Here is a 12620-nt window from a genome sequence, read left to right as displayed (position 1 = left end):
CAAAAACTTTAAGAAACAGAATTTTGATACCATTTTTACATTTTTTCCTAAATTTATTCATATCACCCAAGATACTTTTCTTGTGTGTGTGTGTGTGTATGTGTGTGTGTGTGTGTGTGTGTGTCTTTCTGAAGCTGGAAACGGGGAGACAGTCAGACAGACTCCCGCATGCGCCCGACCGGGATCCACCCGGCACGCCCACCAGGGGGCGATGCTCTGCCCATCCCGGGCGTCACTCTGTTGTGACCAGAGCCATTCTAGTGCCTGAGGCAAAGGCCATGGAGCCATCCCCAGCGCCCGGGCCATCCTTGCTCCAATGGAGCCTTGGCTGTGGGAGGGGAAGAGAGAGACAGATGAAGGAGAGGGGGAGGGGTGGAGAAGCAGATGGGCGCTTCTCCTGTGTGCTCTGGCCAGGAATCGAACTGGGACTTCCGCACACCAGTCTGACGTTTTACCACTGAGCCAACCGGCCAGGGCCAATACAACTTTTCTTACACGTACATTAGTTTAAATAATATTTGAGTGTGAAACAGAAGTAAAAGACATTAAGTAACAATATAAAAAATATCTTGAATTAGAGCTTCACCTTGATCAACATACTGTCTTGTGTACTTGGAAGAAAAACAGGGCCTTACGGAGTCTTGTTGGGTGTTTTACTGCTGCTTCACTTTTCTTGCCCAGCTTCCCTTCTTTGTTGTTGAATGACACAGCCTTACATCATAGCAAGGAGAACCACACTCTTAAGCAGGGGTAGTCAACCTTTTTATACCTACCACCCACTTTGGTATCTCTGTTAGTAGTAAAATTCTCTAACCGCCCACCTGTTCCACAGTAATGGTGATTTATAACATAGGGAAGTAACTTTACTTTATAAAATTTATAAAGCAGAGTTATAACAAGTTAAAGCATATAATAATAATTACTTACCAAGTACTTTATGTCGGATTTTCACTAAGTTTGGCAGAATAAATTTTTATAAAACAACTTACTATAGTTAAATCTATTTTTTTTATTTATACTTTGGTTGCTCCTCTACCGCCCACCATGAAAGCTGGAACACCCACTAGTGGGCGATAGGGACCAGGTCGACTACCACTGGTCTAAAGCAATATCACAACTATGTCCTTTCTCTGACTCTTCCTTTTACCTAAGAATTTGAGCTTTTTAATTGTATTTTAACCTGAAGGCGGGTAGATCATATGTGCTTTCTGAGTACATTTTTTCTATGTTCTGTGAGACAGTTTTAGAACTTTTTCTAACTTTGCTTTTTCCTAATAACACTGGGATGTTGGCTTTGAGTTGGAAGAAATGCTAGTCTAAATGTGCTTTTAAAATAATTTACTCTCTCCCTTTTCTTTCATTCCTTCCTCTGTTCCTTCCACTGTTTCTTTTTCAGATTATTAGTTTATTAAATGTCTTCACACCCCAGAAAACGCTGGAGGAGTTCCAAGATGTGTAAGTAGCAAAACTCATAAAGAAAGGGAGAGCATAGCTCTCTAGTAACTCAGGGAAATTGACAAAAATCAAAGAGATGAAATCTTTTGTAGGGACCAAAGGGATGTTGAAGCTGGCACCAAATGAAAGAGACTGGTGATAGGATGGAGGTCTTGTTTCTGTTGTTACTTCTCGGAGGATGCTTCTGCCTCTCTCTTTCTGGCCTCCTGATTCTGTGTGCTTTGTTGTTCCATGTTCTTGGTTCAGTCAGGGAAGAGCTATTATTATTATTTAAATATTTTTAATATTTGAACTGTTGATTGCATTGTGTGAAGACTTATTATTTATGCATTTTTATTGTTTATTCTGTGAGTTATTTAGAATAAGTCAATTCACCTTAAGAAATATTAATAAAGAGGGACCTGATAATGATTATCTTTAGTATTTATTTATTTTTGCGGTGCCTTTGATTTTGTGTAAAAAGAATCTGCCCAGAAGTTTAGTGACAATAAGCAGAGGAGAGGAAGTGAATCATAGCACCTTATCTTGTTCACTACAGATATGTTGCATTTAATAGAATATGCTATTTTGATTTTTATTTCTTATTTGTAACCATAAAAAGAGTTTCAGGAAATGCAGGGGAAAGTGAGAACAAGATGAAAGTAGAAACTATATAGGCAGAAGTTACACACTAATATTGTAAATGCTCTTTCTGTTAGAACCTGTGGTAGAGTTACCATGGGCAGCATGCGTGCAAAACTTGGAAGTTATTCATATTTTTTATTCAGTCAAATGTGGAACTGGGCAGTTAAGAAGACTTCCAGATGTAGGAGAGGAGTCTGACTTATTTGAAAGATTTCACAGATGATCTGGAACCAAACTGTGGATTTGCCTTCCAGTTACTTAGTGATGGAGCTGATGGATGCCAACTTGTGCCAGGTGATTCAGATGGAATTAGACCATGAACGAATGTCTTACCTTCTATACCAAATGTTGTGTGGCATTAAGCACCTTCACTCTGCTGGAATTATTCATAGGGTAAGAATGTCTCCTACAGAATTATAATTAAGATGTTTGAAAGAAGAAAAACCTACTGTAGGTAATTTCTTTATGTAGGGGGCTTGGTTAAGTATACAATCATTCCTTTTTTTTTATTTAGACATTTTAATTTAACAGGGTGACATTGATCAGTTAGAGTACATAGATTCAGAGAAAACATCGCCAGATCATTTTGACATTTGATTATGTTGTATACCCATCACTCAAAGTCAAATTGTCCTCCATCACCTTTTATTTGATTTTCTTTATGCCTCTACCCTTCCACTACCCCTTCCCTCTCCTCCCTTATCCTCCCTTCCCCTCCCTCCACCCTCTCCCTCTCCTCCCTTCCCCTCCCCCTGGCAACCACTGCGCTCTTATCCATGTCCATGAGTCTCAATTTTGTGTCCCACCTCTGTATGGAATCATATAGTTCTTAGTTTTTTCTGATTTACTTATTTCATACAGTATAATGCCATAAGAAATGCTGACATAGGATCATTTATAACAACATGGATGGACCTTGATAACATTCCTTATTCTTTAATGTTAGAATTAGCACACAGTTTACTCAAGTATAGAAGCAAACTTTAGCTATTCTGTAGTTGATTTTGTTTAACGTTTTGTTTCAGCTCATTGAAAGTCAGCATCTGAGAAGCCTCCTGTTTTCCAGCCCCTTGATTGGCAGAGGTCATATGTGCAGTTGGAATAAGACAGTTCATTTACAGTTTGTTTCTGACAGTATAAAGATAGTTGCCCTCAGCTGCTCTCCTGTCAGGCCTAAAGATGAAATTTAAGCTAAAACATGTACATTGCTATAAGGAGAAAACTAACAGATGACAATAAATGATATATTTTCTTTCCTAAATTTTCTTTCCAAGATGAACTTAAATTGTAAAAATAATAGCACAATTCTCTTCTGGGTTTCAAAAAGTCCTGAGAGTATTGAGAAAAAAAAAATCTGAAAACTAATTGTAAACTCCTTTGGAACAGTAAGCATTTGCTTGGTGTGGGACTCTGCAGTAAAAGAAGGGGGCTGTCAGTGCTATTGAAAGACTAGCATGTTGATTAAGTAGATGGAAATCACATGTTCCATTTCCATAGCATACTGGCTTTTCATTCCTTTTCCCGTTCCTATTGTCAGGATTTAAAACCAAGTAACATTGTAGTCAAGTCTGATTGTACATTGAAAATCCTCGACTTTGGACTGGCCCGGACTGCAGGCACAAGCTTCATGATGACTCCTTATGTGGTGACACGTTATTACAGAGCCCCTGAGGTCATCCTGGGCATGGGCTACAAGGAGAACGGTAGGGATGCTTCTGAATAGCAGCCACGGAGACTGTGAAGGAAATGCAAGCATGTTTCAGATAGCCAAGAATAATGTTCTCTTTCATGTATATGAATATACGTTTTTTAAATAAGGCTGCCAGCTTTTGTATTCAGAGTATTTTTTTTTTTATTAAATAGTACTAGAAAGAATTAAAAATGTGAAGGATGTTTCTGAAATGTAAGCTTTGCTAGAAAAGCACTACAATGTGATAGATAAAAACAACTGTCAATGGAATCTTACTAAAACGGTCAAGTGGATATTAATGAGCACACACTGTAGATACTGAAGAAAAATGATATTTGGGTTGCAGCTCAGCTCAAAATGAGGATAAAAACAGAAGGAAATCCATTACATTTAACCATTTGGCTTTATGTCATATATTAGAGAGATGGTTCTAGTGTTAGGAAAAGACAAAAATATGCCAAAAATCCTGGGACAGAAAATCTTCATAAATTCCAAAACTATAGAAAGAGAAAATTATTGTATACTGTTGCTTTCATAATGAAAATCTAGTATTCATGGATCTTTAAAAGAAAAGGTAGAAAGAATTCTTCAAAGTTCCGATAAGATTTTATTAATTAAAAAAAAATAACATCCAATATGTTTAGGAATTAAAATAGTTTTAAATTAAAATTTGTATAAGTACTCAATACCTTTCACACTTATTTCATACTCTATTCTTATTTAGTCCTAGAAGTCTATTTTTATAAGTTCTATAAAAATAATTATCATCATATTTTTGTTTGCAGGTATTAAAGGGTGCTTTTATAAAAAATATCCTGGCCATCAAATTAAAAAAAGTGTACTTTCAGATTAGTACTTCCATAAAAATTAATACTTTTATGCATCTGTATAGAGAAAGGGGAAAAGTCAGGTCCTAAGAAAGTCAGGTTCTCTTGGGTAGACAATGAAAAAGGTCTGTTACTTTTTGACTTGGAACGGGCAAATCTAATCCTCTTGCCAAAGTGATAGATACTACATCTAACTTATTTGGAAAATAAGTTACATTTTTTACAAGATTTTTTTTCAATCCAAAGGAAACCAATTTATAAAGTTGAGAAATCAAGGGTCTTCAGGGGCCTGGGAAGTCTAAATTTTGCTTTTCAGATCTTTGCTGCACAAATGGCGCATAATCTCCTTTCCTCGCTAGAAAAGGTTGTAAATTACTGCCATCGCTTTCTAGCACTTCTAGATAGGTGGAGAAACCACACCTAGCATGCTTGTGCTGTTCTCCCACTTATGTATGGGAGGAAGGTTATCATGCAGAAAAATTCGCTTGCTCCCATATCAGGCATGCCCCGCTAACCTGTGCACCTAACCCTGCCTTCCTTCCCCAACGACTGTTTCAGCCTAATGTTTCTGCCCCCAAGTTCCCTTTGACCTTCCTTAAAAAGCTAGTTGGAAGAGGGGAAAGATTGGAAAGAGAAGGTGAAGCATGTTTGGCTAACAAGTGTGACATCTGAGAAATAAATGTATGTATATGATAATTTTTAAAATACCTTTAATACTTTATTACTTAACTTCCACATATTTTTTTAAATGTGCTAATTAATTTTACATGTTTAAGAAATATTATAAATAGAAACTAAAATTGATATTTATTTATAAGAATTACTTCTGAAGGAAAAAACAAACAAACCACTAAGTCCTGAAACCAGGGATTTGACTACTTTTGCCTTAAAATTATGGTTCCAGCCATTTTCTAGTTTCTTGGATTTGGTTGTATGTACAAAAAACAAAACAAAACAAAACAAACAAACAAACAAACAAACAAAGAAACGTGTGGTCTCTTATTTCCCTATTCCAGTTGACCCTACAGGTTGATGAGATACTTATGGTTTAGTTTCTGCTTTTCCAAGTCACCATTTCAGGGCACTAATGAAGCAATTTAAGGCATCCAAAAAGTAATATTTTAAAATTAATTTGAGCTCTCATATTAGACATTGGTTATGAAATAATATAGGGCTGGTTTTAATTCACCCTTTTGGATAACTTCTGGTGGGAAAAAAAATTGTATCTTCTAATCAAACTGTTCTTTTTCCTCCTCCTTCAGAGATAATTATCTTAGTTAACTTGACTTTCCTCCTTTTCTTCACTTCCCTCTCTCCTGTTCTAGTGGATATATGGTCTGTGGGATGCATTATGGGAGAAATGGTTCGCCACAAAATCCTCTTTCCAGGAAGGGACTGTATCCTTGTACCTTTTGCTGCAGCTTTACATGTTTTGTTCTCTCTCCCTTTAAACACATAATGGTTTTACCACGAGAGTAAAGATAGAAGCAAAAAGTTGGGTAAGTGGTGTGATTGTGATTTTTTTTAAAAAAGTGATGATTTCTATAATCTGACCAGTACTGAAGACTACTTACCACAGTGATTTGTTTTAATTAAATTTTAATGGGCATATTTTTTTTCTTAAATTATTTTCTTGTCTACAATTCAAAGTAGCAATGCTATTTTTTTCATAAATTAGAGAGACCACCAAATCCCAAATGATTAAATATCTTTATAACTAGAAAACTAAGTCATTATTTGCAAGTATTTTCCATCTGCTTTCTAAAACTATTTTATTCTTCTACAACATGTAGGCATAGTAATTTCTCTCCTTTCCGACATCAGCTTTTGTCTACAGCTTCATTGACACTCTCCGGTCTTAAATAGGTCATTATAGCATTTCTCCTTAAAACATGAGCTCTACATTTGAAACTCATAATTATTCAAGTTGCTAGGTATCTGGTGGGTTTAAAATGGGTTTCCCTCACTTGACCTGCATATATGACTTAGACATAGATAATGATTTTTCCAGTGAGAGTAATTAAGAATTTTAAAAAGCAGTGTTGATTTGAGTTTTACCACTGAGTTCTGTACTAGATTTCGCCAAAAATTTCTTGGAGATTTATTTATGATTTGTAATTATTAAATTAGCTGGTTTATTTCTGAAATGGCCAAAAGCTTACTCTCTAACAAAGGTACATATTTGTGATTATAATATATAGATAATAAAGTTTGCATATTAATAGAGAATATACTTTTTTAAATACAGAAGTATGCTGCTAATACACCATAATGAAATCTAAGTACAACTGACAACTTTCTCAATGATAATGCATGATTGAGTTTAATATATTTACTACATATGACATTTTTTGAAATTGGCAATAAACATGTTCATAAATCTACTCAATATTTTATTTGACTAATAAGAAAACTCTATTAAGGAATTCTTATTATATAAGAAAGATTATGATTGTATTTAGTGAAGAAAAGGCCTATAATGAAAGAAAATTGGACTCAATAAGAAATTAATACCACAATGAGCATGCATTTATGTGGACATTTGTTTATTCTGTTCGATATTAATGAGATGTTCTCTAAATTCCAGTAACAATGTAAGAGTAAGCTTTTAAAACAATACTGTCCAGGAGGTAGGCACTATCAACATGTGGTTATACAGCACTTGAAATTATGATTAGTCTGAAGTGAAACGTGTTGTGTATGTAAAATGCATACTAGATTTTAAAGATACTAAAAAATATATAGAATATCTCATTAATAATTTTATATTTATGTATTGAAAGGATATTAAATTTTACTTTAAATTAATTATTTATAGTTTGAAGATTAATTATATTATCTAATGTAGTTGATCTGAACAATATCATAATTCACATTTATATTTAATTGTACTGATTTCAAACAAAGGTAGGAATTTTTTCTTCCTTTTTTTGCCTTGAGGGTAAAATAGATTTCAAATAAAAAAAAAACAAAACAACAAAGAAAGGAAAGGGAATTCAATCAGTACTTAAAGTTACAAAGCCACGTCTTTGTAATGCATTAAGTTTGTGAAATACAAAAAGGCACAATGCCTCATTTCCATGTGGCATTGTTACAGCTTCTTTGATTTTCATTAGCCTAGTTTTCTGAGATCTCATTTAGTTCTTCAGACATTTTTCAGGGTTGCTTTTACTTATTTTAACAGTATTAAATTTAATAGTCAATAAACTGAGGAAAAATACAAAACATTTTTCAACCCAAAATAACCTTCCAGAAAACGAACAAAGATAACAGCACCATATTGATAATTCTTTATTTTTCTAAAAATTGTTCTCCTGTAGGTTTTTTTCTTTTTATTTTAGAAAAATGTATTTAGAAAAATGTTTGTAACTGAGAGCAAAGTGTGCAAAAATCAATACATAAAATACATATCCTTGATAAGTATGATCCTAAAAATTGAATATAACCTTATACACACAATGTAGATTGTGATGGGGTTTGCATTCTGAATTCCTTTATCTCCTGGGATGACTATTGAGAATATCAGTCTTGGATAGCCCAGTGCCATTTATGATACTGAGCCTGCAAGAAGACCTAAAAGTAAACAGAGAAATTACATCAATTTATAGTGAAAAAACATTTGGCTTAAGTCAAATTCTGCTTAAATATGGTTAAATGATTTCAAGATGAAATGAATTAGAACCGCCATTTTATTGAAAATGTACCAAATTGGATTTAAATCTTTAGTTTATTTTACCTATAATTAAAATTATAATTTAATGTTGTAAGTCATGGCACATTTAAAAATAAACTAAACCATAGAAATCACTATTAAATAATGAACTACATATATTCTTTTTTTAATTGTTATTATTTTTTATTTAGAAATTAAATTTAATGGGGTAACATTGATCCATAGGATCACTGTTCTCTTTTTCTTTTCTCTTCTTCCTCTTTCTTTCCTTTTCTTTTCTTTTTATTGATTTTAGAGAGAGGAGAGAAAGAGAAAGGGGGGTAGGAATGGGAAACATCGATTCATAGTAGTTGCTTCTCATATATGCCTTGACCAGGCAAGCCTGGGGTTTTGAACCAGTGACTTCAGCATTCTGGGTTGATTCTTTATCCGCTGCACCACCACAGGTCAGGTTATACTCTTTTTTTTTTTCGTGGAATTGTTTTATCAGTATTTACATGAAATTATCATCATTTTACAAGTATAGCTTTCTACTAAGAATTGAGTGGTCTGAGCATTGAATTAGCTTAATGAAACCATGATGACCAGACACAAGTTGAGGGACTGATAGTGGTTATGTATCAGGAGAGGAATCACACCAGTGTTTTAGAATTTAACTGACTGCAGCATTTACTAAAAATAATATCAAAGATTAGTATATGCTAATTGATAAAGTATTACTTCCAGAATCCTTCAGAAACTTAAAAATAAAATCACAGGTTCTCTTAACTTTCACTTAGAATTATTCAGAGTAATTTATATTGAGTTTCTCCAACGCTAAAAAGTGGTAGATAACACTCTATCGTCTCAACCAACATTATTCCTCTTGTTCCACAGAACTTTTTAATGCTCACTTTCTTAATCTGAACGTTAAGCAAAAATAGTAAAACACTTTGGCAAATTGAGAAGTCTTCTGAAATTGTCGTTGATGACTAAATTGTTAGCAATTTTCCTACATTTAAATTGTTTGTATTTGAGAAACATTGTGTTGGTTTCTTAACTACTGAATTATGATTTAGATGATATCACAGGATAGATTTTTGATTATTAAATTAAAGTTTTGGCTAAAGAAAAAAATAAATATGCGTATTTTCATTTTTCATTCAATAGGTTGCTAATTTTTTAATATCCAAAAGAACATTATAAAGTACTTAATATTTATTTGTACAGTTTTTTAAATTATACAAACATATACTATTATATGCTCAATTTTTATGATAGTGCTCTGATTAAAACCTATAGCATGTATATAAGCTGACATAATATACAATATTACTAAAAAGGTGTTAATTTCGTGCTGAATTCAAGCTAGAGAGCAGTAATTACGCCAGGTTCATTATTTTCTTTACATAACGCAAGTACCATGTGAGGCATCTATGACTTACATTTTATTCAGATTTTGTTTCTTTTAATAAGAACTAGCAGTAAAGCAGTTTTGTGATGGTTTCTTAGAAGACATTTGTGTTTTGTGTTAGGGCTATCTTGTCCCTTACTTCCTTCATCCACTTCAAACACAATCAGGGCTCCATTTTCTTGATTACTGAAGGCTTATATGATGCATATAGACTTTTGATGACGTCTGTCCTTAAGTCTGCTTTTTAAAGACACATCCTTTCTACTTTTTTTGTTTGTTTGTTTTTCATTTTGTTTCACATGGTAGCACCTTCTTTGAGCAAGTCTTGTAATGTTCCTTTATCTAGAGTTCTTGGCCAAGTTCTCTGGACCACAGTGATGTTAAAGACAGGCACAGTGTCTTTAGACCTCAAGTATATTATTTCTGATTATTGCTGCTACCTGGATCTTAAACACTTAAACACCACCTCTTGCCTTTCCCTCTGAAGACATGGAAAATTTCAGGTAGAAGGAAAAGGGTATATACCTATAACCTTGCCAAGGAGCCAAAGTTATTAAGGAACTGGTGAATGATTTTTCAAAAATATATTTGAAGAAATAAAGAAAACACCCTCAAATTAATTGAATGTCATATCTTTTCTAAACTCAGACATGAAAATTAGAAATAATCAAAATGCATGAAACTTGGAAGTTGTATTACCATACCCATCTGATACAGATAGATAACTCTTAATCCTGTTACCTCCTTGAAATAACTGCTTACTTCTTTATAAACTTTTGCAACTAATACATTACTATCATTTGAGACTGTTCCCTACTAATAAGGTAACAAAGGGTTATCAAACAATATTTAATTTTGACTTTAAATAAAGTTGGAAAGTAAAAACACAGTAACCATTCTTTCACACCCATAAACAAATTGCAGATATTCATGAATATAAAAAGTTAATTATTTCTCTGTATTTGCTGAAAAGAATATATATTCTCCATTAATTCACTTACTATTCTTTTATTATTTTGATAAAATCTGAGTGAGACAGAAATCACTAGAATGAAAGCCAGGGATTTTGAGGGCACCTGCAAAGATGAAAGTACAATGTTGTAAGAGGAAAATCTCTTCTTCAAGGCATTTAGAGTGGACCAGAGTCCACTAGAGGGCAGGGGGAGGTGTAAGGTCACAAAAGGAGTTCCAAGAGAGATACAAGGATGAAGTAGAGAGTGGGGGAAAGCACAGGGAACCTACTTCTCAGGGGGGACAAAAGGAAAGATGTTGAGGAGCGGACCCTCCACCCCTTGATGCCTTGAAGAGGAAGCATTAAGTGCTACTATACACAAAGCTCTATCCAGGCCCCAGAAGTTCTCTGTTTCCTGGGAATATGTATATAGAAAGGTTTAAAACATATTTTTTTTCCTACTCAGCTATCGTTCTACATACAGAGCACTGAGTCAGTTTTAAAAATTAAGTGAAACACTGAAAGGGAAAATTACAAACAATAAAATGTATTCCTTAGTGATTACTATGACATTTCATTTAAATGGGCCTTGATCCCTTTGGCTCTTAGGACAGAGTTCAGGAATGGTGATTCCTACTATTGAACTCTTCCTTTCAGCAGTCAATTAAGTCTTTAGCCCATATGCTAATAGGGCTTCAAGAACTGACTTCTGGTCCTGTTTGCTTTAGTCATATGACTTCTCCTAACATCAATTTACTTTATAAAATACCTTCTTTGCCTGTCTTACAGGATTGCTATGATGGTAATCATTTGAAACATATAAAACATTAGATGTTTACAAACATACACATGCTGGTGAATACCTTCAATGATAAGGAATTCCAGTTCTTATAGTATAAGGTTAGTATTGGGGAACTCTAACCCAAATAAACTTTAAGTTAAATTAGGTAAACTATAAAAGATGGAAATAACTAGAAGTCCACCTAGATTAAAACATAATATCTCATATAATAAGAAACCATATTATTTGTGAATTAGACAACGGGAAAAGGAAAGGCAAATGCATTGTGTGCCCTTTCAAAGCACTTCTGCCCGTTGAGGTACAGAATTAAGTGAGGACACACATGGGTCTGAAGAGAACTTGAATTTCATTTGAACTTGAATTTACATTTTGAGTAAGCATTTATGATTTTTTTAATCAACACATGAAGTTTAACAAAAAATACTTTTTCAACATTAGGATTTCTTTAAATTACTTATTTATATAGAATGCAGAATTACATGGATTTTCAAAGATGAAAAAAAAATTTTGGTTCAGTAAAGTTATTTAAATGTTTTTATGCTAAACTGTTTTGTAAGTTTATTACTCTATAAATTTACTTATAATGTAATATAAACTTAAAAGTTTCTGCTCTTATTATAAGTTTCAGTGGTTCTTTTCTGTTTTGTAAAAAGGAAATAAAAATATAATTGTTTAAATAAAGGTTAAAATTAATAATATAATGCCATAGAAGTTATAAAGAAAGAAAAAGTTGAATATGCTGATTCACAGAGAAAAATCTTCCTTTGTTTTCCTGGCATTAGAATATTTAGCATTGTGTTCCACAGATATTGTTTATTTTTTTTACTTAGATCCTCATGTGCAAAGCATGTACCTTCTTAGCTTATTTATGCATATCAGTAGTCTTTTATAATTCTATTTTACCTTTAAGTTAAAAACAATGTACTTTTGTTAAATATCTAATTAAAAGTTTTAGCTTTCAAAACGTGTTTCAAAGAAATAGTGTTATTGTTTTAGAAAAACATATTAAAATTTGCTATTGTACTTCAAAGTATCCAAAGAAAGAAAATGTATCAAAATATTTTGTCTGAATCTTATGCCAAGTGAAGATGTAATTATAATAAGGAGAAAGGCAGTGTAATTTAAAAATTGTATTACCAGAGCCACTGAAACATTTGTCAGGTTGCTGGAACAAAACCCACAAAGTCCAAAAGATATTTTTCAT

General features: G+C 33.2%; 1 protein-coding gene across 5 annotated transcripts in view; it reads left to right on the top strand.

Moving 5' to 3' along the window:
- Positions 1 to 12620, top strand: part of MAPK10 (mitogen-activated protein kinase 10) — a 335359-nt gene that overhangs the window by 256828 nt on the left and 65911 nt on the right. For 3 of the 5 annotated variants that reach the window (XM_066384869.1, XM_066384872.1, XM_066384873.1), the window contains exons 6-9: positions 1397 to 1455; positions 2334 to 2472; positions 3617 to 3782; positions 5922 to 5993. In XM_066384869.1, coding sequence (XP_066240966.1) covers positions 1397 to 1455; positions 2334 to 2472; positions 3617 to 3782; positions 5922 to 5993 — 436 coding nt within the window. The remainder of the gene's footprint in view (positions 1 to 1396; positions 1456 to 2333; positions 2473 to 3616; positions 3783 to 5921; positions 5994 to 12620) is intronic. The other 2 variants (XM_066384871.1, XM_066384870.1) reach the window with 1 other exon arrangement.

Source organism: Saccopteryx leptura, chromosome 5 (genome assembly GCF_036850995.1).
Source record: "Saccopteryx leptura isolate mSacLep1 chromosome 5, mSacLep1_pri_phased_curated, whole genome shotgun sequence".
NCBI lineage: Eukaryota > Metazoa > Chordata > Mammalia > Chiroptera > Emballonuridae > Saccopteryx > Saccopteryx leptura.
This window is presented reverse-complemented; position numbering and strand designations above follow the sequence as displayed.